The sequence below is a fragment of the Apteryx rowi genome, unplaced genomic scaffold (genome assembly GCF_003343035.1).
Source record: "Apteryx rowi isolate R43461 unplaced genomic scaffold, aptRow1 scaffold_93, whole genome shotgun sequence".
Classification (NCBI taxonomy): Eukaryota; Metazoa; Chordata; class Aves; order Apterygiformes; family Apterygidae; genus Apteryx; species Apteryx rowi.
Genome location: NW_020451238.1, coordinates 234,731 through 260,552, shown reverse-complemented (window position 1 = coordinate 260,552; position 25,822 = coordinate 234,731). Strand labels below are relative to the sequence as shown.

The window sequence follows — 25,822 nt, the reverse complement described above, 5'->3', positions numbered from 1 at the left end:
ATCCATTTCACATTTGAAAAAGGGAAAATTTATCTGCATTCTGTAGCATATTACTACCTGCTAGAGGAAAAGTTGTACTTTATGTACAAGTTATTAAAATGAATGAACATAGTAATCTCTCATACCTTCCTTTGCATCATACCTTTTAAAATATGTGACTTATAATCTAGTAATTTTTAACTATTCATAGCATCAAATACTATATTTTTTAAATACATTCACATTTTAAATTTGTCTCATGTTACCAAAAATATGCAAAGTGAGCTATCAATCAACAGTTATTTGAAGGATCAAAAAGTTTTTAAAAAGCTGTTTTCCAATATTGAGTTTAATTTATTGATTTCATTTTGCTTTTACAGACTGCCATTTTTAATTTCGCATCTACTGCAATTATTTGCCCCATACAGAAAGCCTTTTTAACCTGACAGCAAATGAAACACCCATACTAGAAGGAACAGGATGGTGAAGAGTGGTGAAGAATATCAAATAATAAGCTCAGATGTTCTCTTTAATCCTACCTTACACTGTGCTTATTCTTAAGTCCATAGGGCAAAAAAATAACATACGGTATTGAATTAACATTCATATACACATTTTATTGTTTTATCTATATTCAAAAATAAAATCATATTCAAAAGATTAATTCTTCATGCCCCCAAATTTGATTAGTTTATCAAAGATTAAATGAGCTGGAGCATCTGAAACCAGGTGTTTTTGAGACCTAGGCAACAGGAACTATTCAAGGGAAAGAGGTCAAGCAGAAAAGCAAATTAGTTACTGCTCAAAACTCATGATCTTCATACATTGTGCAAGAAAGTCAAATATTTGCTCCAACAACCCTAATGTAACCATTAACTCTTGCTTCAGATTCTGGCACTGACTCCATTTAAAGGTCACATTGATTAAGAAAAATGTAATTAACACCAGCTACTCAGAACAAATATATCATCAATAAAAATTTGAAACAGAAAAGTATTTTCATAATTTTTACATCAGGTCTCTAACAAGCAGTAATCTTTTTTACATATGCAGGGATTGATCTTACCTTCACTGGAATCAGTGCTGACATTAGCACTGGCTTCACTGACAGTGGGCAAATACTGCCCACTACACTGTGTCTCTCAAAACAGGACTAACTAGTTCATTCACAAACTGAATAACTATTGAATAGTAGTGATCCAAGATATTCCTAAAGACATTCCTGTAAAGCTAGGATGTGGCCCTTGCGAACACTGGTGAATTCAGGGAGAGCTTATGTTGGAAATTGATGGAAGGGATGGAGGAAGGTAAGAAGCAGTACTTTGATCTTTAACTGGTGCTGCAAAATTAAAGATGCTAATTTTAGGCTCCCCTCTTTGAAAGCTTCAGTAAAAAAGTTTATGAGGGCAGAGTATAAAGTAAATGAATCTTTCTACTTGTTAATGGATGCACAATATCAACAAGTTACAAATAGGCGTGCTGAGTGAAAGTATTTAATACATGTTCCCCTTTTGTCTCACTAGCTGTAGAGAAAACATCCCAAAGAAGAATTCAACTTCAGGAGGAGAGGAAATGACCTGATGTTTTTTGTCCTCCAGTAAGTTTGCCTATGGATCTTTTAGGCCTGAATTTTCTGTAAAAGCTCCAAGAGTTAGGTGACTATTCCTACTGACGTCGAAACCGAGCTTGGACATAACAAATTTTCTGTTGGAAATCTAGAAAAGCTGCACACTAATTTTTGGCTGGACTAGTAGTTTCATTTGGTTAAAAAAAAAAAAGTTTTTCCCCTGCAAACATTGTCAACCGAGACCAAAAATAGACATACATCACAATAAATCAGTCTGGAATGGCCAGTGTCCTTGAACATTTCCTAAAATGCTTTTAACATGAAAGCCAATCCTAGTTTCAGAAGATAGAGAGTACTTCCTCCCCTTCCTTCCTCCTCCATTTCAATGATTCATTTTTATTTTTATTTTTTTATTTTTAAGAAGCAGACTTCACTGTGCTGCCAAGCTAGGATTTATTTTTAACTCTGTTTCTATTAACTTTTGTTTTTCGGTTTTCTCCTCAGGCCATTTTTTTTTCTAGATACGTGCTGCTTATTACATTGCACACCAATTGTTACTCAGAAAAATATCCCCTGTGGTATTATTTAGCTCATGAATCTTTTGAATTCATGACTAGCAACAAATTAACTCTGAAACACAAAAAATTAATTATTTTAAAAGATATGTCGTTATTAAACAAATTCTTATTCAAACCATCTGCCTTTGCAATAGCACTGATATTTGATACAGTAGAGAAATTATTCTGTTTGCAACTACCCAAACACTGGATACTCACCACAGCAATAACAGGAATAAGCACACCCAGATTCCCTGCACTACTGGAAGCCTGGAAAAGAAATGAGAAGTTTTCATCAAAACATCTACAAAAGCTTTTCTAAAATATTTGCTACATGACATATTTCAAGCATCAAACATTCTTACTCCCAATGACAACAAAAATATACATAGCCAATTACAGACCTGAATCCTGCAATTAGATGTGCATGAGCTGGCCCAGAAAACAGCCTAGAAATCCACAGGACTGTGCACAGACCCAGGAGTCTTTCAACAAAACTCTTCAGGTGGCTTCTCATAGATGAAGCCCATCACTGTGGCCCTGCTGCAGAACCTAGGCATAAAACTCAAAGCATGTACTACCCACCCCCGCCTTCTGAGGCTTCAGCATTGGAAAGAAAACATGATTTCCCACTGAACAGGCAAACTGAAGGGACGCCAGGATGGGGTCTTCTATACTGTACTCAGAAGTCAGCTATTATGCCTTGGTCTCAAGGGGGAAAAAAATCCATTGATATCATCTCTATTCTGACACCCAACAACTGCTAGAAGAATGCTCACATTAAATGGGTGTCCACAGCCAAGTGTCAAATGCTCGTCAAAAGCCTAATTTTACTACTGAAGTGAAGCCAAAAATAACCAGTCTGTAAAAAGACAGATTTCAAGAACTTATTTCACTAGAAAATACTGCCCACCCTGCTTAAGTACAAAAACCATAAGGAAAATAAAGATTTGCTTTGATTTAGCTGTTGTTTTTTTTTTAATTGCATTATATACAAGAAGTATGCTTGCTCCTTGGCCAAATGCAATGTTAAAAAACAGAAGCATTCACTTCACTCAGCACGGATTGTCTCTCACCTTCTCTGGTAAGGCAAACAGTGATAGCACAGACACGACGCACAGAGACATCTCTGAAGTCCTTCCCTCCCTCCCACATCCCTCCATCCTGAGCCGGGAGGGATGGGAACTCGCCAGCTCCCCCCTTGCCAAGAGAGGCCAGGTGACAGAGCCCGGTCCCGCAGCGGGGAGGCAAGGCAGGCCAGGCCAGCAGGGCACAGCTTTGCATGGAGCGGAGCAGCCCAAAAGGCAGGAATTACAATAAATGCCAAATAGCCTTCAGATGAGATAACATCGATGCAGCCCAACTAAAATGCATTTTTGTTATCATTCTTGTAGTGTCCAAGACAAAGCCAAACAACAGTTGGGCCCTTAAATATTTTCAAAGGAAATAAGAGAATATCACTCGGTCAACTCTAGGGGCTCAGAACAACCGGAACCTGTCACAGAAATTCTTGTGCTAACATCAGGACGGTCCCCTTGCACATGACAGGCTGCTGCAGAGTCAGCGGAGATGCAAAAGACACAAGGTAACTCAGCTAGCCAGAACCCAGCATGTGACAGCGCTACATACAACGGGAGAGCACTTGCTTTTCTACTAGCATTTTTGTTATAAAAATGGAATATCACCCCCTTTACAATAATATTCAGCACCGAAGATGAAGAGGATGCCATGACTTCCATCCCTGGGCATATCTATCCAGAGGACATTCGTGTTGACTATTAGCAATAGCAAAAATATCCCCCCGCAAGCCAGTTTCTGCATGGTTGAAAGATCTGGTTTAAAAAACAACAACCACCACCACAAAACAAAAAGGACCCTGAAGGCATTTAATGGTTATTGAGCCAATTTAAGTTTAAAAAAAAAAAGGATATGCTGAGAAGCAGAACATAAACAAACAATATTATAACTCTGACAACCCTCAAAGATAAAGAAACTTGTTTTTGTTTATTTCCAAATATTCCAAAGTGAGTTTCAAAACAGGTGAGAGCACAGCATGTGCAGGGTCTTTCTTACTTTAACTTTTCCCGAAAATGAATCAATCCAGTCTGCAGAATACCTTTCATAACTTTTTACTCTATGTTGAGTAAAGAGTGTTCTAGTAAAAACTGCTATCAGTATCTTCAAAATAAAGAAACACTGCCTCCTAGCTCAAATCCAGGCTAAATCAATTGCACGTTTTTTCATTTGCAGGCAGCTTTAAGTCACAGCAAGTTTGTCTCCCATAGTTATTCTGAGACTTAAACAGCACAAAAATATCACCAGATGAATAAGGGTGGATTCTAATTTAAAAGTATCATGTTAGAACAATGTTCACAAGCTGTGCGACCATTTCAGCCCACTTATCTGTGGTAAAAGAATCTACGAAACCTGTGCAGAGGGATTTTCCACCAGAGATCTAATGGAAAGCAAAGATTTTGGACTTGTCCTAGTTTCCTTTTAAGAGTAATTGGCATCCCTGCTTAAATGCAGTCTATCTTCAAACAGATTCATTTCAAAGGGATTTGCCAAGAGAGTTCACCATACCCATAAAAGGGTAAAGAAAGAACTTTGCACTATTAAAGTGTGGTATGCACAGAAGAAGAGGAAAAGAAAAAAAGAGGTTAAAAAGAGAACAATCAAAACTAATATTCCAAATGCTATTGATAAAATTTTAGCAGCAAACATTACTTTCCAGTTAAGGGTTTTAAAGCAATCTTTCACCATTTAAAATAACACAGGGTCCATAAATAGACACAAATGTAAAACAGCAACATGATTTGAACAAAATACTTTTGGTCCACTGCACTATTTGAGACTCAAGTAAAAGCATGAATAATCTAAAGCGGAATTTTTTCCTCCTTGGCCTCCCCAGTTAAAAAGAGGAATTACAATTCAGTGCACGGGCAAAACAATTCACAGCTGGAAGTACTTTTTTATTATTATTATTACTATTTCCACAGACATACATGACACCCAGTAGTTTTCAGTAAAAGAGAGATGATGCAAAGTGAATGGTGTAAGTCAGGACAGGATCAGGTCCTTAAGCAAACTAATTCACGTGCACCTTGCCTTTGGGAGTCTCTCACAGATATCAGCTGTGATTATAAACAAATACAGAATAGTGCCACTGTAAGAGTGAGGAGACACAGCAGTGTTTACCTTAGAGAATTTTATTGAAAGATCTCTATTTAAGGATCTTAGAAACTAACCCTGAAGTTCAAACAGTGTAGCTGTTAGATACCAGTTAAAAAGACTTAAAGGTAATCAAGATCTGCATATCTTTCATGGTAAACCACATTGCATTCATTGAAAACTCACAGCTCACGAGAGTAAGATGGGAATTCTGAATGTACAGACAGCCCGTGCCCAGGAGCTATAGCTAAAAGTATCGAGACAAACAACAAGGTAGCTAGAAAAATAAGAAGCAAGTACATGGATTTTAGTTTCCCCTTACAACTAGGAAAACTCGCCTATTTCAAAAGGAAGAGTTACCTGACCGCGCTAAGGAGAAGAAAATACTGTAGAGGTGAACAGCTCTCAAACTGCATCTCTAAGAAATCTTGGCTTTCCAGTATGAACACATTTTAAGTATTAAAGCATATAAGTGTGTATTTTAATATATATAAAACCCTCACAAACACCTTGATTTTTGTAAAAAATTATCCAAATGAAATTTAGAATACCAAGAAGTTATTGCACTTGAACACCAAGGAGGAATATAACTGGATGAAGGCTCTGTTTTTTAATGAACACGAAGAAACTACATTTTGCTTTTCAAATAATAATGCAGATCTTGAGTGCAGAAGTCAAGGTTAAAAGCTTGTTTATGAGTATATTTTAGCACAAGGAAGAGAGCAAGATATTGTGGGAAAGGATGAGATTTTTGTTTGCTTTTTAAATAGAATAGGTACATCAAAAATGCTAATTTTTTTATGAAAACAGAGGAAAGAAGCTAATACGAAGTAAGGCAAAAAACTCATCACATAAGAAAAGAGTGGAGAATTTTGAGTGAATAAAATAATTGCTTATAAACTGCTCCTGTATAAATTTAACTAGCATTTCAATGCATTCCTCTTCCAGACTTTCTCAGACTGAAAAAATCAAACTACACACAATCAGAAGAGTATCTTGGGATTAATGAGGATGACAGCTGACTCTGCTTTGAGCAGGAGGTTGGACTAGATGACTTCCTGAGGTCCTTTCCAACCTGAGTTTTCCTATGATCCTATAGCACTACTACAATTAGAAGTAGAATTCTGTCATATTTAATGGCACTATAAGAATTTGTAAGAAGCGCTCAGGAATCACTCTTCAATATTTCTCTTTGGAGCTCTGCCTAGACTAACGGCTGAACGCTCCAGACAATCTACCTACCTCACACACAGAGTCAGACACAGCCGAACAATAGCTATACTATTGCTTTATCTCAGATACTATATGCAGATTACTTAAGTGTTTGAAAGGCATTATAGATCTGCACTCAAATTCCATGACGTGAACACACTCTTAGGTTTAAAGACATGTGTGTGCACGCATGTGCAAGGGTCTGTTTTCAGTTCAAAAAAGGTACAAAAGACTATGTTTAACAGCACCATCCATATCAATGCAAAGCTGCATGGAATCAAAAATCAGCAAGTATCTTACCTTCAGTGCTGGTCCTTTTTCACTGGCTCTCTCGCTAGCTCTCTTTCCTTCTAGCCCAAGCTGAACAAACAGTTCCAGCAAGTTCATTAATAGTTCATCCACAAGGTGTTCTCCTTGAATGTTAGCAGCTATGTTAGCTAGGGCATTAATGACTGCTAAGGAACAGTGCCTGAGAAGAAAGGGAAGTTATGAACAAGCAACTCCTCAGTATGAAGTTTTATATTTTCAGTGTCTTATTAGTAGCGCTGATCAATAATTCCTGTAATAGGGCTACTGACATGTTTTTTACTCAGGTTCCTTACGAACAGTGGCATGTCACTTTACTGATAATTGGACTATAGTCAATATTTAACTGAAAAGCTGTTTGTTAGCTTTGCCTCTGGCGGATGTTTTATGCTGCTGTCATCGCCAAAAGAAGATTGCTTTCCTGTAGCAGATACGGCCATAGACAAAAAACAGCAAAGGGCTGTATTTCTGGAATGGGAAAACTCCTCAGCAGAAGAATCAGAACCAGTATCAGTTGTTGTTAAAGCTGGAATTGCACTGGGTCACACAGCATGTGAAAACACATTGACAAGAACAGTCCTCTTGCTCACTCGCACATTGCATTAAAACATGCCTGGCCAAGCCCAACTACCGATGAAGTCAGTGATAATCTTTAATTATAATAGGTACTGGAATGCATACTTATATACACTGAGAATTAAATTGTTTACAGTTTGTGTTTAATTCCTAACAAGTACTGGGACCACATTAAAAAAAAAAAAAAGCTTCATTAGGTTTTATAGGCTAATAGATTAATTACTATAGTAACAGATAACATAAATCATCAATGCCAATTATCATTTATCATCAACTCCTTATAGAAAAAAATCACTAGCTGTAGTGAAAAACATTTTTAAGAATCTGTACATTATGAAGTGTTATTACTTTAAAAATAATTACTAATTTTCAATATCAAAGAAAAAGTATTATTTACAACCTCACTGTAAAACTCATACTGGAAAAAAAATGAAAATACATGACTTAGCATGAAGGATATTTGATATAGCATCCATACAATTAAGAGAGACAGCTAAGTGTTACCTGTATCCATGATCCTTATAATCTTTCGTGGCAGAGTAAACAACTGAACTTGCTTTAACACTGATCTGCTGAAACAGATTCCACACCTCCTGGTAAATATATTGCTGAAAGAAAACAAATCACTAAGTAGAGCTTATTGAATACAATGTCTCTGCAGAATGATCCCATAAAAAAAAAATTTTTTTTTCTAATATTATGAAGCTCTTCAAACAGATGTCCACTTATAGCCTGAGCAATAGCTTCAGCTTCCAGAAAGCACACACTGGAAGTACTTTCATTAATGTTTTTAATTGCTCAGATGTGACAAAATGTATCAAGTTCTTTAATTCTGTCTTCCTGATAGAATACTTTTTTTCAGGTCTCAGTTCTACCAATTCTTAATCACTCACACTGAATCATGAATTACTTTGGAAAAAGTCACTCAATTAATCCTTGCATCATTGAAGGAAGCAATCTGTACCTTTAAAAGTTTGGGGTCTATGAGTCTTTGGAATTTAATTACCGATATAAAAAAGGTAATGTGCACCTATTTTGGATGTAGGCCAAGTTTATAAACTATTTAATATCTTTTGAAAACATTGACATTGAGGTGTTTTTTGTTTTTTTGTTTTTTTTTTTAACATTGATGCTTTTACAGGGATTAATTTTCTTTGTGGGGCACCATTTTACACATTATTAATTAGGTTTTTTTCCCCTGATGCCACTGAGACAAAAGCATTGTACAAGAGCATATATGTAGTGAGGATAAGAAAAAACAAAGAAATCTGAAAATGCAGTTTCTAAAATACAAAGTTTCCCTTTAACCAAAGGAAAAAGATCATGAACTTTGGCTCTCTTGGCCAGCTTTTTCCTTACATTTCCAGTGATAACCAAGCAGCCCAGCTGGTCAATGATGAGTACATCAAGAGGAGAAGGAGGCTGACAGAACTTCTGCTGTAAGATCTGTAGGATGGGTTCCATCACTTTCGGGGTGTCCCGAAGTGCCACTGCAATGTGCCCTAAAGCACGAATTGTGTGGTCAGGAATCAAATGAGCTTCCCTAATACAAAACAAACAGAAAGAACCCAAAACCATACATGTAACTGTTCAACAGTTAACAAGAGCTGCAAACATAGTCACAATCCGTGTAAGAAACAATCCATATACTAAACACAAATATCACTAACAACTTTATTATTACCCCTCCACACACCCACCTACCTCACACCGTAACATTAGAGATGTACTTGCACAGGTCTGCTTTTCAAAAAACCTCAAACCTGCTATCCAAGAGACCCACACTGATCTGTGTGCCAACTATTCTAGAAACATCAGTAGAAAGGGGTAAAAGTGATCTGCACAGTGTTAAGACATGACAGTCAAACCAGCTAGTGTAAGATCTTCCCTTGGAAATTTCTTGGTCAGTAAATATCTTAGAAAGGGAAGCAAGTCAGATTCCACAAGTGACAACAAGCTATGTCAAACCATAAAAGCCTGAAGGACACAGCAGAGAATCTCATTCAGTCTAGGACTAGAAACAGGCTAGTGCTCACCACAGATTTGCTGATTTTAATCACATAAAAACAACTCCATACCTCTCAGTATCAAAACAAGGGCTCAGCTCTGCAAAGATTTGCACTGGAACCTCCTGATCCCCACACACAAGCTCACTACTCTCAGTGACATTTCATTCTAAAACAATGCTGCCAGTCCTTATGCCCTGGAATAAGCTTAGGTTCACTAAGAGAAGGAAAAATTGGCTTTATGGCTAGCAACTTACTTATCACTCTCTTGTGAGATGTACAGACGGTTAGACAAACTGGCAAGAAAGGCCTCAACAATCACTGGATCTATAGTCAAACCAGCTTTCAAGCACCTGAAAGAACAACAGAAAACTTGCTAGAACAGCCAGTGAAAAATGCATGAATTAAACATTTCACTTTTTAATATTGTAAATGGCAGAAAGAAGAATGCACACTGGGTATTAGGAGAAAAGCTTATACTGAAGTACAAGAGTAGAGTGCCTAGGTAGGCTGAGGAAGGATAAGCAAACACTGCTCAGCAAGTTTAATGCTCCAACCGCCAAAGCCTGCAGCCAGGAGTCTCTACTGGTGCTTTCTCCAGTAACAGTAAAGATGGGGATATGCAATAATGTAATTTTAGAATCCTCTGCATTAGAAACCTTAAACCCTTGTCCCTAGTCACCAACTATTTGTCTTCCCTACAGCTCTGAATAGCCGTCTAAAAGGGTAGAATAATCATTACACTGACTGCATTTGAGTGTATACCAGTCCTTCTACAGGAAGCTCAAGATGATAATCTGAGGAGAAAACAAAAATCCCACTGAGTATTAAAATGGTGACTAGCACAGATTAGGTACATGGGAAGCAAAACAACGCAACTAGACAAGTATTTTACAATTAGGACAAACAGAAGTCAGGGATCATCTGAAGGAAAACAAAGTCATGACCAAAAAAGGCAAAAAAAAAAAAAAAAAAGCTTCGTAGCACAGAGCAGTATCTTCTGAATGGTCACAGTACTCTTCCGCCGGGGAAATAGAACATGTGTTCCAAAACAGCACCTGTCCCCATTGCTACCACACAACTCTTACCTGCAGATGTTGTCTATGGCAATGTCCCGAAGTTGTTCGTACATGGATGGCTGACTTTTCTTGCCAGGCATTACATTTAGCGTGGACTCCGAATGCTCATTGGTTACACTAATTTTGATGTCATTACCACCTACTAAGAACACAGAGTACAGAAATCAACACCTTTTAAATTACCTTCCCCCCAGTCCCACCCCAAGACAAGAGTACAGAGGCAGGGTAATACCCAGTAAACAAATGCAAAACAGGCCAATTTACAAGTCAGAGTTGTGCTGAAGAACTTTGAAACTGCATGTGTTGTCACTACCCTCACAAGATATCACTGCATTTTATTACTCCTAAATTTAGTCACCTCTACTTCTCAACTTATCTGTTCTGATACTGCTTTAACTTTAGCCAAAGTGAATTAAATGGAACATTGGGGGGGAGGGGGGGAGGTGTTGTTGATCACAGCTTGATACCATGATTTAAAAAACAACTGCCAGGTGCCACCTAGATGGTCAGAGGACTGCAGCACAGGACCTATGAGGAGAGGCTGACAGACCCAGCCTTGTTCAGTCTGGAGAAGGGAAGGCTTTAGGGGAACCTCACAGCAGCTTCCCAATATGTAAACAAGGTTACAGAGAAGACAGAGCCAGGCTCTTCGCTGAGGTGCACACTGAGAGAATGAGACACAATGGTAATAACAGGGAGTGTTCCAGCCGGATGCGTGAATTTTTTTCCACTATGAGAATTATTAAGCTTTGGCTCAGGTTGTGCAGTCTCTGTACTTGGAGGTTTTTGAAGGCTCGAATGGAAAAAGCCCTAAGCAGTCTGCTCTGAAAACAGTGCAGAAGGTTGGGCTAGATGACTTTCCAGGGTCCTTTCCACCCTGAATGAGTCTATGATTCTATGAATAGTCAGTAAGCAGCTTACAAAACCTGATCTTATGTTTTTTTTCCCCACACCAAATACTTCTATAATTAAATTAGCTGGAATTCTTGTCCAAAATCAAATAACTATTAGCACCCAGATTAGCAAACTGAATTTACTTTGGGATAATCCAGTTTCTCAAGAAAACAAAGGGCACTTACAAGAAGATCATAACAAGCGTGGAGTTTTGGATAAGACAGGAAGAGACAAATTCTATGCAAAAATAAATAGCACAGAATGGAAGAAAACAATTTGGTGTATTTTATACTAGCGTACAAATCTATTCTGAAAACTTTCCTAAAACAACATTAACTTGCTCAAAATCTGCCTCTATTTGTCTATTTTAATGGCAAAGTTACATTTTCAGTGATAAAACAGGAAAAGTCTTATTTTCCTTTTTTACTTTTTTACTCATTTTCTATCACCAGTAGTATTTATTTTACAGTGAAATCAGTATACACAGACCTGGTGAAGCAGTATGATTTGAAAGAAAAAGGCAACTGACCATGTGTAGTATACAAACATTTCACAGTTCTCTTTCCACAAGTAAAACACTCCAAAATTATATTTCTGCACAGTGCTTTTCAGAGTTAGACTGAAGTCTCAGTACACCAATACATCTCTAGGTAACACCAGCTGCCTCACTACTTCTAGTATCAGAACCCGCTATGCATATTTACTCTGGTGCAACTCCACACTACTAAACAAAAGGCAAAAGGGATTAGCTTTCCTTGCTCTGTTTTAAAATGTGGGTTATAATGTGGTAAAGATTAGATTAAAAAGATGAAGCCTCTTAAGACATTTGAATTTGCATGTCCTACCTACTCATTTTCTCTCATTAAAAACACACAGAATATTCTGTTCCGTGTTGGCCATTATTGACAAAATTATCACCAATGATTACCTGCTGATTTTCTTGCAGCTTTTTAATATGGCACCTTTCTGCCTCTTACAGACAGAGGTGGTAGATTCTACAAGGCTGTCAAGCTAGGAAAACAGTATTTTTCATGGCAAACCAAAATCACAAAATAAAAAAAAAAAAAATGGAGCCTTGTATTGCTAGCCATTTTTCCAAAATTAACTTCAAACACAGAACAAATTTTAAAAGGCTTACATTTTTAAGGATTTGGAAGTTGAATCACAAAAACACTTGCTCAGCCCTATGTATATGTAAACATCTAAACATCAAAAGGCCATATAAGTTGCAACTTCGTCACTAGCAGATCCTTTGGAATACTGTCGTCTTTTCTTTACCTGTGTGATACTGGCTATGATACTTGTAAAGTTTCACAAGTACAGGGGAAGGTATCACAAGAAAGTCTCTCAGAGATGGATTGACAGAATGAACCACAACAGGGAAGCGCTCACACAAACGACCTAGACCCTAAAAGAGAAAAAAAAAAAAAATTAGTATATAACATTTTGTTTGAAGTGACAGCACAACTTTTATTTCAATTGTAAGCTTATGACTTCAGTTCAATAGAAAAAACAAAGATAGTTCTGGGGCATTCAGTTTTTAGTGGAATATTTATGCATTTCAAGCTTCTAATTCTTTTAGCTTATCCTAGAGTGTGGCACAGCAGTCAAGCCTTGCAGCTTTCTTCCAGGGTGATTTCACACAAAGTACATGAAATGAACTGCACTAAAAATAAAGTTACTGGGTAAATTCTGATATTTAGAAAATCCTGAAAATTTATAATCCTAATTTTTGGGGGGGGGGGGGGGAATCAAAACCACATCTGTAAGACTATGAGAAAGTGTCCAACAGGAAGAAGACATATAAAAATTAGAATAACCAGGTCATAGTGTTAAATATCAAAATAATCCACCAGTGCTAGTATTTTTTTTTCCTCTGTTTATGTAATACACTATGAAACTGAACATTTCAGAAATGAAATACTGTTTAAAAAAACTCATCGATATTATTCTTCAAAAAAAACTTGAGCTAAGAAAATTCCAAAAGCACTCCTCTACTGCAGTTCTACTTTCCACATCAGCCCTCTAAAATCTAGATGTAGAACACAGTGATGTAAAGTAATACAATTAGTAAATGAAAAACACTCTTCTAGTAACATGTAAAATCCCCAAAGATCCCACTCACTGATGTAATAAGGTCAAATACTGTCAAGACAGACCTGCAAACAGCAAATTAGCAGTGGCAAGTGAGCAATGATGACTTTGCTGGAGGTTTTCGACTGCAGCTTTTCTGACAGCTTGATGCACAGGTTTTCTGCACCTTAACTCCAAAAAGCCAACACATAAATTAGTGTTTATCAGAACTGTTACTAGCCCACACAGAACCCTATGCTTATTGGAATCCCTAACACGCATGGAGAATTTGTCATTCACTTTCCTCATCCTACAATTCCTCAAAGATATTTAGCACTTTTTCTGGGAAAAAACAGTTTTGGAAACTTAATATCTGCAATGAACAGCCCTGACAAATATTATGATTGAGGGAACAACAGTACTTAAAGTCGATTTTGAGGGTGCTGCTCATTTGACAGAAATCAAGTATTGCAAGGTTCAAAGGAAAAAAATCCTACACGTAATTCAGAGGATGTAATGGGACCAATAAAAAAAGAAAAGTCAGAAAGAGCTTCCTAACACTGATAGCAATGAAGAAAATATTTTCTTTAAAAAAAGACTGAGAATCATTTAAGACATTAATAGCAGTACTCAGTCAAAAATAATTAAAGATTTAGAAAATAAATAGCAGCACATAAGGCAGCAAATATTCATAGTCTGCTCTAGATGAACCAGTAGGATGTTTCTGTTTTCATTTCTATGAAGAAATGTCTAACTAGCTAACTTGATGACTTCTTTGATGAAAGTTAGACTCTTGGATTATACTAGCAAAGTGGATCCCACTGACATTTATCTTAAATTTCTGTGAATATCAACTATGCTCAGAGAACTGCGTAAGGTATTGCTACAAGTTTTTTCAAAAAAAAGACATTCCAAAGAGACAGAAGAGTTTTCTTCACCTTGCTCATCTTTCACAGCCCACACCATGAGGTCCACACAGGCAGCATTAGCCTGACAGCGCAGTTTCAAAGGACTCAATTCATTGTGCAGTCGATCAACATCATGAAGAATTTTCTGAAGTTCTGACTGACTGATGTTGAATTGTTCTAGCACAAAATCATGGATTTCCTTCACAAATGAGTTGGGAAGGTCTAAGGAAATAAAAGGAAATACCATTATTCTAGAGGAAGGGAGTCAGTGCATCAGAATGACAGCGGGTATAAAATTCATTGCTTTGTTATGAATGAATTGATTTCATAAAGTTTATGCCCTGCCTGAAAGATAAGTTTCACAGCAAAAGTCCACCAGTAATCAGCCAGTTGAAATGCCAACTATCCCTCCTTTCAGTGATGCCCAAAATACTTTTTTTTTTTCTATTTATATAACATCTTTTACATGAAAACATTTCAAAACACATCAAAAACTGTATAGCACACATGAAGTTCCCAGGAAGTGCAACCCCCACCATTCACACAGCATAAACAAGGCAGACAACACTCTGTATTCTAAGCATAATGCACAAAAAATAATAAAAAAAAAACTATACCTTTCATATAGTATAACGTGTCTCTCAGCATTTTAAACTGAGCAACATAAAGAGGGTCACTGAATGTTTTATAATAGAGATCTGTGTTAGCACCCATCTGTAAGAGAGAAGAAACAATCTGCTAGTTTCAAAATGAAGTATTCCCATTATATGGGTAAAAAAAATGTTTTTATTCATCATGAAACCATTTTTCTCCAGAAGGTAAATAAGCATTTAAAACGGGTACCAAAAGTAACTTCACAGCTTCTCCCCCTACTTTTTTCAAAAGGAAAACTATCACCATTTAGTCCATTAAATAAGATTGAGCCAGTTTTTCAATTCAAAGAGCACAAAGCTGTCTGACAGTTGTTAAAAAAAAAAAAAAAGATTCAAACCTCATTTTATTGGGACAGCAGAAGGAAGAACTGAAGCTGTTCCCACTTAGGCTTATATTTCAAATATGGCAGACTCAAAAGAAGAGTAGAAAGAACAGCAAAGTTGTTTTCCCACACAGCTGAATACATACTCCGTTCAAGCTGATGCCTCCACTGAAGTAAGACTAACTTGATTAGATGCGACAGAAGCTGTTATATAACTGCAACTAGGGAAGGCGAGAACGATGACTCAGAGGCCTACAGAAACACGTATACTGTGCAATATGCCACCTCTACAAGTAAAGGTCCACAGATTCTAATACTATAAAAATTGCAGAAAGGACACATACAACAGTACCAGTGATTTCCAAGCCAGAAAAAGGAAAAGAATACATTTTATTTACATGAAGACAATGATATTACTAGAACAGGCAACAAAGATCTTAATCTACAGTAAATTAGTTTTGAGCCATTAATGCTGTAATCTAGTGGGATAATAGAGGTCAAGTAGTGGAATGGTTCATTGAAGAGGAAAACTATTTTATATTAGTGGAAAATCTCTCCCCGTCTCCCATTCCACAGTCCAAGGCTAAATTTAAAAAACTGAAAGAACAGATCAAACAGGAACTGAGTATTTTGCAAAGAGGAGATATACCGTACATAAGTAAAAGGCTAATAAATGTATTTCCCAGTATTAACTATTAAAACAGAAAAGACTAATTAATGTATTTCCAAGTATTAATTATTAAGACAAAAAAGTATTCAAGTCATTAGAAAAGGAATTTAGACATACTTCTGCAACTTCAGCTACAACAGCATCTAAGCTCTTTAGAAGAGAATCCCCAACGATCTGTTTTACCTACACAGGAGGAGAAAAAAAAAAAAAAAAAGGATTCATGTTTCATCAAGAAAAATCCTAGGAAGACAATACAATTTTTGCCCGTCCAAAGGAAACACCAGTCACTTAAATGCAAACTGTCATATAAAATTAAGTCTACAAGAATTTCTGGCTGCAACATGATTTACTGTATTTGGGCTTCTGCGCCCTGTTCCAGAACAGCTGGTGCAGAAAGTAGGCAGAGCCACCAGCTTCTGTCTACTTGCATGAATTCCCAGCAACTAACTCCTTCTAGAAAAGGATCTTATTCTCACTGCAGAAAACAATCCTCTACTTCAACAACCAACAGGACACAAGCTACCTCAGATCAAGTGCTCTGCAAGACACAAACAGGAAGAACTTGACAAAAGCACTATTTGATTTTGCAACTTCTTCACATTCCATATGGGAGCTTTATAGGAATAGTACTGAAGCATGATGTTAAATGTCATAGAAATCACATTGTACTAAACTTGAAAGATAACCAAACACAGCCTTTTATATGCAATTCTAAGAGCAGTTTCCTCTTCAGCCCAAACAAATACTACATTTAATTCTAGCATGGATATCGAAAACCCAATCCCACTGCAGTCTTCATAGCAACCCATCACATACCATGTGCAACAGCTGGCGGAGCATTTCCAGTGGGATATTAAACTCTTTATTGTTAATGCCATTGAAAAGAGGAGAAACTGAAAAGCTAGAGCTGATTGTAGAAAAATAATAATCAGGATCTAGTGCACTCCCATCAGGAAGGTATGAACCTGACCAGAAAAAAGAAACAAGAAATAAAGTTTGGGGAGAGAGGGAAGGATATATAAATTTTCTTTAATGGCAATGTTTAGTCACTACTCAAAAAGTTATTTCCAACACAGCTAAGTTTTAACTCAAAAGCCATGAAGAGGCTCAATTCAGCTAATCTACTGGTAAATCAAAACACAAAACTATAATGAAAAAATGTGTTCATTAGAAATTCACAATAACTTGGAAAGAATTCATTTTAGCAACTTGCATTCATGTCATGAACACTGCTGACAAGAAACTTTCCCGTTTACCTAAAAAACATTTACCTAAAATACCATTTACCTAAAAACATTTGTAATGCCATTTTGGTTAAAAGCACAGAAGTACAAAGAACAAAGTCAACACCATCTTGCAGAGATCCCTCCTGTATTAGATCAAGTGAACACATCACAGAGCTTTCATTTTAGAAGAGGAGCAAATTCACTACTGTAATTTGAAGGTATAAGAGAAATCAAATTATTTTTCAGATTCAAATATTTTATTAAGCAATAATTTGTTAACCACAGTGCTTTTGGCACTATTGCACCATTTATTGACAACAACAAAACAAATCATTTTCAGTTCTTTTTTCTAAACCCTTAGCCTTGGCCAGAAAAAAAAACAAGGCCATCAATCTTGCTTCAGAAAAATAAGACTATCAAAGTATATTATGGGAAGTAATACAAGGGTTGCCTATATCCGAAACATCTGGTAGAAGTCAGCATTGAAAATAAAACTCTGATTAGAGGAATGATAATTCTGTTAGTGTCACAATTATTATGATTCAGCAATTTTTACAAAAATGGGCACCACCCACCAATGGTTTTAAGACAATTAGTGTTCTTCTACTACTGTTTCCATCTACTCCACTGCCCGCCCCCCTTTTTATTTAATTCAAAACATGAAGAATCTAAAGCTGAAGAGTTACAGGTTGGTGCAACAGGGTGGACAGAGGATAAACAGGTCTCTTCTTACCTGGTCATTTAACAATGACATTTTAATTACCCTGCACCCCAGTGATATGATTAAGGAAGACAGATGCCTCTACAAATATTAACATGAAGGAAAGAGAAGAGTCATGTGGAAGAAGTTAATTTAAGCCAGGGAGCCAGAGAGGAGAATGACCCAGAAAGGGAGAAAACCCAAACTGTTAAAAACCTCAGAAAACAGACAAAAACAGAGACACCAAAACACCTTAGATACAGAACGAGTTCTCCACTTGATTCACACAAGACTTGTTTTATTTAAGCCCTGCACTGACATGTCACAGTATAGAAGTCACAGCTAGAACTCTACCAAAAGCCTGTGGTTAAGAGTTCATTTATTAACTCAGGACGGTTTTTCAAATCTGTCCTTTCTGGGAAACAGTAACTGATATATATTAGTGAGTACTGTGCTTCAGTGTCTCCTGTATCATTTTTCACTTTGATTTTCCAAGGACAATTTTTCACTTCAGCAAATTACTTGAGCTTACACAATGATCTATATCAATTTTACTTCAAACAGAGTAGTTGTTTCGAATCTGTACAACATGCCAGAGAGGTTTTAAAATTGCAGACTCTAGTTTACCAATTTGTCTAGTGAAGCACAATATTAATAGTTATTTCTGAAAGTTACTCAGCCTAATCTCGTGAAATATTTTTGGCCTAGTTGAATTAAGCTCTTCAGTTCTAGGCACAGCTTAGCAGTCAGGAAATCATGTCTTTCTCAGAAGACTGCCAGAAACAACTGAGCCTGGAAACCACTGGGGTTAGCAATAACAACTTCCTACTGTCTTTACAGTTCAAAATTTTTCAGAATCCTAGCAAGCACGTGCTAGAGAATTACTATAAGAATCCTAGAGGGCAAAGAAAGAGGTCAAAGGGATTTTGCTTCTCAAAGTTTTCTGTAAGGCATAACAAAAATCAAGAATCACTGTTCCTTCACAAAACAATTTACCTTCAAAGTAATGAATTGCAGATCCTCCAGGAGAGCTGGGAGGGGGAATTCCACGCTCAGGACTAACCTGAAACATTGCACAAGATATATTTATAAAACATTAAGAAATCTCCCAGAGAACAGATTCACACATTTTATAAAGATACACAGCTTCCAGCAAAAATAACAGGAACTGTGTATTGCCAGGCCTAACAGCCCAGTTTCAACCAAAAATAGGAAGTTAAAGAAAGCTAGTCAGTGCTTCTGATTAAAGGAAACAGATCAGAATGATGATTCCTGTATTGCACATAACTGTGCCAATGGCAAACTGATCTCAGAACACGCATCTGAATTCATTTTCCCCCAAGACAATGAACACCCACAGCTCCTATTGAAACCAGTGAGAGCTCACTTCTGAAAAAACTCCAGCCATCAAGTGCCAGTTTCCCAAATTCTCAGATATAAATTATCATTCTTTTCTCAGGAGGGTAACATAAGGAATAGGATTTGTCAACCATTCCACAATAAGACAATTGTTAGTTTAACTGTCACTAATTATTTTGTAGCTCAGGAAGAGCTCTAGAACCAAAATAAAGATCTCTGAATCTGTATAAATAATGTGTTAAGAGACTGTCTGCACATCCAAAGCTTAAGGCTGTCTTAATTCCACCAAGAACACAAAATAATTTAAGCAAGAACTTCATCATAGAGCAAGTCATACAGACCTGAGAGATGCTAGATACACTGCTGGCCTTTCTCTTTAATGTTCCTTCTTGGCAGACAGTGAGTAGAGAACTGGGAAGAATTGATCTGAAATCATTAAACGATCGTCGTCGAATTCCTTCAAGCTCTTCTGGAACTCTAAGGGAATGCGGGGGAATTTTAGGGAAAAGCTTTGATAGAAGAGCCTCCTCTGAATTGCTGTAGCGACCGAAGGCTCGAGAAATTCCTATCAGGCAGGGTACTGCATATTTGCATAAATATTCTGGAAAAGAAAAATAGATATAACTGTATATCAGCAATAACTTAAAACTTCCTCTCCCCATTTTTGCTACCAGTTCACTAAACAGCGTTTCAGCAAAATGTGCTTCACAGACCTACTTGTGCAAACAGGGAAAAAAACCACAAAGGTATCGTAAACTAATACACTTCTAGCTTCAATATTTACTAGTCAGCAACAAGAAAATATGCGGTAAGAAAAGTCTTGGTCAAAGGAAAAAGCTTTTCACTTTTCAGAAGTGATCCTGACAATTAGAAAACACAAGAGAAGTTCAGAGGACAGGAGTTAAAGATACAGTAAAAATATAAAGAGTTATTTTAACAGTACCTTTATCATGCATTTGGGGGGTCTGGCACATTCCCAGCAGAAACTGCATTACTTGCAGAACTGCATCCAAAATCTAAAGCAGTCAAGACAGAGGTACAAAAACATCTTTTGGTAAAGAGTTATTATTACTTTATACTAGATCATTACAGTTACTCAGATGAAACTCGCAAATACTTAAGGATCTCTTTAAACAGGATTTTTTTTCATGTTATGTGATTAAAAAAAATACATTGCCCTCCTTCTTAACGCAACTTCCTTAGCATAAATAGTCTTCAGCTAACTGATGTGTACTAGCAGAATAAAACTGCAGCAGTCCTAACCTTAATATCAAAACTTGAATTTTAAAACGCTGGGCTCAGTGATCAACACCCTTTGACTGTCAGAAGTGAAAACAGGTTTATGAATAACTTCTGAGTACCTGACCTACTTGTGTTAATTAACACAAGTAAAGTGATGCAAAAGGATACATAGTCTTGCAAGAAAGAAAGTAGATGTGGTACTCTCTTCTCTAGACATTTCTCAGCCTTGCAGAATTAGAGAACTGGGTACAACATCAACCCAAATTTAGAGCAAACTTTACCTGCTCCCTAAGAGATGCATCCCTGTAAGCGACATCTGATAACAACGTCACCAAGCAGAAGCTGAAGTTTTCTGCAACTGGAAGCAAGCCTGCAAAATAAAAGATGGAAAATTAGTCACTTAAGCATTGTCAGAGAGAATCAACATATAAAGAACAAATACTAATACAACAAAATGACTTAAGTGATTCCCCATGTCATACAGTTCCGAAATTATCTGCAGATAAATACCATGTATAAGATTTAAAAGTACAGTCTAATCATAACTTAAGCATGAGATGTTAAAAGAATATTTTAAATTGTTAAAAAGTTTTCCAGGCTTTCAACTAATTTTCAAAAAACACTAAACTAATTAAATTTTATAATATCCCTTGTGATACAAGAAATATTCTTTTATTCATTTTAAGAGACCTTAAGAGAGCAAGAAATTAAGTGGCTTAAGGAGCAACTAAGTATCAAAACTAAAAGCAGAGCATACAAATCTCAGGTTCCACTCTCCTGCTTTAGCTACTATATAATTTCTTTCAATTTAGCATTAAAATGTATTGAGTGCTTAATTATTTGGAAAGTACAATTTATCACAAAGCAGTCAAACAGGAAACCTGGGAGCTATCAAATTCCTCCCTGGTTTCTAAAGAACAATCAATTTTAAAGGCAGTCATGTCAACAGCTGAGGACACAACAGGACTTACCACCTCCCCTTGTACTATGTCCTGAATAACCTTCATTATTTCCATTTCCTAGCTGGTATTCCATGAGAATAATCAAAAAACCCAAACATTACCTCTGCCTTTCCGTGCATTGCTTTCTTCTATCCATTGGACTTTGGGAAGACCCCTCAGAAGTCGAAGGAGGTAAGGAACTACATTATCTTTGTGCTGAAAAGGAAAATATTTTATTTAAAATGGAGAAGAAAAGTTGAACAATATAATCTAAAGGTATACTGGAGATATGGAGGAAGAGTACATTAGCTACATTACTCTACAGGCTGCCTAAATACTGCAAAATTGATTTCAACACAAGCAAAGATAAGTCAACCACTTAATTCAGTGCTATAAATCCAATCACGTCATTCTAAGCAACAGTTCATTCTCTGTAAAATTTGAGGTTAAGTATTATTCTGGATCTTTCTTCTCTAACTCATTCATTGGTATACAGCAAAACACACAGCAATGTCACAAAATAACTTTAAAGTCGCTAGAAAATCAGAAGTTCTAGGTCCCAACTCAGTATATGGAAGCTACCCCACAGCTTTAGGCAAGGCAAGCCACAAGACGCATGTTTAACTCCTCAGTTTCCTAATCTGCACTTTTTTTCCTTACAGGATTGGATTAATTAATACTAACTGCTGGTTTTGAAAATGTCAGGCATCAAAAAATGCTAAGAAACATTAATACAGTTACCTTGTTTAAACTTCATACCACACAAAACAACACAAAAAGGACAAAGTTGATAATAAAGTTGTTTCTATTCAACTATATTGCACTAGATAGACACTAAACAGAAGGAAATTCAGGCCTAATCCAAATCCCATCCACACTGAAGGACTTAAACTGATGTCTAATGACTTTGGACCTAGGACTAAGCACATCCTTTCATTCTTCTGCAAGAAAATACCACTACTAGAGTTCAAAGGGAATATAACCAGCCCTTCACAAAGGCTGACAGCTTCCTAGTGCATGGACATAAAAGGGATGTTCATACACAATGCAACCTATGTGCAGTTCTGTCTTTTTATTTTAGATATAAAAAAAGCCATTACACACCTGACTTTCGGGAGCAGGAGTATGTTTGAACATAACCATCATTTAGAGGCAGGTGTGGAAAGGACAAGCAATGGCACATATGTTTTGAGCAAATCCTCCTGAATAGCTTGCCTACACCTTTGAAGTCTTTTCTCACTTTCATATTCAGAAACCACATATTCTAAGCAAGGAACTTCTACACCTCATGCTTCCTTTTAAAAGCCACTCTCCTCCCTTATCTACTATCTCCAATTCAATGCCATAGAGTCAATTCATCAACTACTTTTTAAGATTTGCAAGCAACCACTTTTGTGTTGGCTACATTCCCCCATAAACCTCTGTAAAGCAATTTAACCTTTCCTTTCCCTCCTTAATAAGCTGTGTTTTGCTATGATGTCCACAGAAAAACAGGACAGCAGTTTGGCTGTGACAGTGCCATGACCACTGTTCATCACACTCCTCAGTACTGTCCTTACCTCCTTGTGCTCTCCTGCCTGTATCCATCTGTTATCTCTGACCTTGTATTTAGTCAACTCTTTAGAGGAAGGACACTTGCATATGTGTAACACATTCATGATTTTAAGGTTCTTGACACTACAGTAATTCAAATGTATAGTAAATACCAACTTTTCATTCACTGAATGACTATATCTGAATTATTCCAAAATCCTTCTGTTATATGCAGTTAACATGGGACAGAAAAAAATAATACCTGAAGATCAGATTCAATTAGAAAGATTCCCAAAGCAATTACAGCATCTCTACGACGTTCATCTAACTGGAAAATCCCGTGGAAATCCACTGGACACATACAGAGCAGTTTTTGTACCTGAAAAAAAGCGGAGGGAAAGGCCAGGAGAATAAGACCAGAAATGTCAAAACGCAATCCAAAATAACAACAGTACATGTGTTAAAACTACCTTTCAAATACCCACCAGTAGACCTGAAGAGAGCAATGCAAACAGCCCCCAGCTTTTCACTGATGGAGAAGAGAGCAGGCCATCACATCCATGCCCTAGAGCACGCCAAGCAATAGGCCTGGGTAGTGCTAATGCAATTGCAAATATTTTCACAGCAGAGAAACAAGCTGACAGGCTGCAATTTTCAGAAAGACTCGTTTAGACTTCCTATAGTTGAAGTGGACTGTAGCATTTCCCTTTTCTGGAAGGGAATCAGATGGCCATATTACCCCTCATTTAGTCATCAGTCTTTTAATGAAATCATCTAATGGCTAGGAAAGAGTGAAGAATGACAGATATTAGAAAAAGAGAAAAAAATCTACAAATAAGTGTCAAACTTCTTACCACAACGAGGGTCAACTTAAAAATTTTCTTCAACTAATTCATTGGGCATTTTGGATGTGCAAGAAATATGCAATAGGCACACATATGGTATCTACTCAATCCCTGTAAACAAGAACCAGGTGGGTGGAGCTTTTGTTACAGTTGCACCAATGCTTCCTTCGTACACAGCACTCAAAAATAAACTCTGCTGCTTAGATGAGTGTGACTTTTGCTCAAATCCTTTTAACATAACAGATTAAGTTTCCAGAACTATTATTTTCCCCACTACTTACCCTTTATTTCATTCCATACCCAGCTAACACACAACTGAAGAATATACCAAATCCCTCAGATATTTAGTTTGCCTACAGAACAGTAAAAAGGGGGAAAACGCAACAAGCATATGGACTTTCCATAAATCTCCTTGATGTTAATAAATACTACCAAGAAGAGACTGTCATAATGAATACTTACGTTTGAATGTCAAGTCCCTTCCTATTTAGATAACCCACTTTAAACACCCTGCCTTGAAATTTCTAAACCAAGAAACTGTTTCCCTAGAGGATTAGAAGAACTTACTGGGGGGCCAGTGGAAGGTAAGATTCTGATCCTTAAACTGCGACACCTTGTAATTACAAAACCTGTAAATTAGTATGAATAATCCTCTTGCTTAACATAAAGTACAGCAAAGGAAATACAAACTTTGGAAAATAACTTTTAATGCATGTACTCCACATCAGGTTATTATTCTGAAAAACATGAGTAAATACCTTTAACGAGATATAACTGTTAATATAATTTAACTCCTGGTATACATTCTTATAAATGACAGAATCACTGGATACTGCTGAACCAATAGTGGGATGTAAAAGAATTATTTACAGTTAGCTGTCAGACTGGTGGCAAGTTTCCAGAACAAGAACTAAGAAAAAAGTCTGAAACAGCTGGCCAAAAATAAGTCACGTACTATAGCATCAGCACAGAGCTGTACTTTTCAACAATTTAATCATCTTTCATTAACACATGAGGCAATTTAGGAGTTCAGCCACTTTATGCACAGAGAAGCCAACTACCAAAACGTTAGGCTGTCTATTCCTCTTCTCCTGCACAATTTGAACAAACCAGCTGTTTCACATGAGCAATAAAGACCCACAAAGGGAACTGTTCCAAGACTAAAATTCACCTATTTAGGTTTGCATTGAATCGATCCTCATCTTAATCGGACAGTTTTCACCTTTAGGTAATTGCATCACTTTGATTTAACCTGATATGTGGGTTTAAGCAAGCAGAGCTAATTATGCTAATCAAGCTAGTTATGCCTCAAGACTATGTTCCATAAACTTCTGGGATACACAGTCACCCCGTAGCTCTTGAGGACCGCTTTTCTCCATGTTGTGAAGCGCACCAGCACGCGACTGCCGCGCCCTCCTCCCACAGCAACACCTCAACCCACGCAGTTATTTATGTTTCAGCAAAGAGGAGCCACAAAAGGCCACAGAACAGCTCGCAGCACACGCGCAGCGCTCAGACAGCAGCCCCCCATGCACACGCGCACAGCTCGCGCGATGAGCTGGGCTACACGGCCAGTGCAGCCCCCACCAGGCCTGGCCCCGCGCAGCGGCGGCCGCCGCTCCCACCCGCAACGGGACACGCTCACGCGCAGACACCCGCACTCGTCCCTGCCTCTCCCCACGCACATGCACGCGTGGATGACACGGCCACGACGCGCAGCCCTCCTGACACGCAGCTGCAACCTGCTCCACCGCCCCGCGACGCGCACAGCCGCGACCCCCGACACACGGCCCAAGCGTGGGAGGCCTCCCCACGCGCACCACACGCCTCCTCCACAGAGGAAGCCTGACGCCTCCTCACCTAACATCCGTGGCGCCTCCCCTCCCACACGCGGCTACGACACGCGTGGCGCCTCCCCTCCCCCACACGCAGCCCGACACGCGTGGGGCCTTTCCTGCCACACACAGTCACAAACACGCACACGCAACCCCGACACGCGTGG

General features: G+C 37.6%; 1 protein-coding gene across 3 annotated transcripts in view; it reads right to left on the bottom strand.

Moving 5' to 3' along the window:
* PI4KA (phosphatidylinositol 4-kinase alpha) overlaps positions 1-25,822 on the bottom strand; it is a 67,014-nt gene that overhangs the window by 40,405 nt on the left and 787 nt on the right. Inside the window, exons 2-20 of one of the 3 annotated variants that reach the window (XM_026091951.1) lie at positions 23,461-23,756; positions 23,238-23,354; positions 21,565-21,658; positions 20,783-20,871; positions 20,203-20,275; positions 19,601-19,860; positions 18,897-18,963; positions 16,791-16,939; positions 16,092-16,157; positions 14,946-15,042; positions 14,359-14,550; positions 13,507-13,607; positions 12,626-12,755; positions 10,463-10,595; positions 9,632-9,727; positions 8,728-8,911; positions 7,873-7,976; positions 6,787-6,955; positions 2,323-2,373 (exon numbers count right to left, since the gene is read on the bottom strand). In XM_026091951.1, the coding sequence (XP_025947736.1) occupies positions 2,323-2,373; positions 6,787-6,955; positions 7,873-7,976; positions 8,728-8,911; positions 9,632-9,727; positions 10,463-10,595; positions 12,626-12,755; positions 13,507-13,607; positions 14,359-14,550; positions 14,946-15,042; positions 16,092-16,157; positions 16,791-16,939; positions 18,897-18,963; positions 19,601-19,860; positions 20,203-20,275; positions 20,783-20,871; positions 21,565-21,658; positions 23,238-23,336 (2,154 nt within the window). In that variant the 5' untranslated portion in view covers positions 23,337-23,354; positions 23,461-23,756. The remainder of the gene's footprint in view (positions 1-2,322; positions 2,374-6,786; positions 6,956-7,872; positions 7,977-8,727; positions 8,912-9,631; positions 9,728-10,462; positions 10,596-12,625; positions 12,756-13,506; positions 13,608-14,358; positions 14,551-14,945; positions 15,043-16,091; positions 16,158-16,790; positions 16,940-18,896; positions 18,964-19,600; positions 19,861-20,202; positions 20,276-20,782; positions 20,872-21,564; positions 21,659-23,237; positions 23,355-23,460; positions 23,757-25,822) is intronic. The other 2 variants (XM_026091950.1, XM_026091952.1) reach the window with 2 other exon arrangements.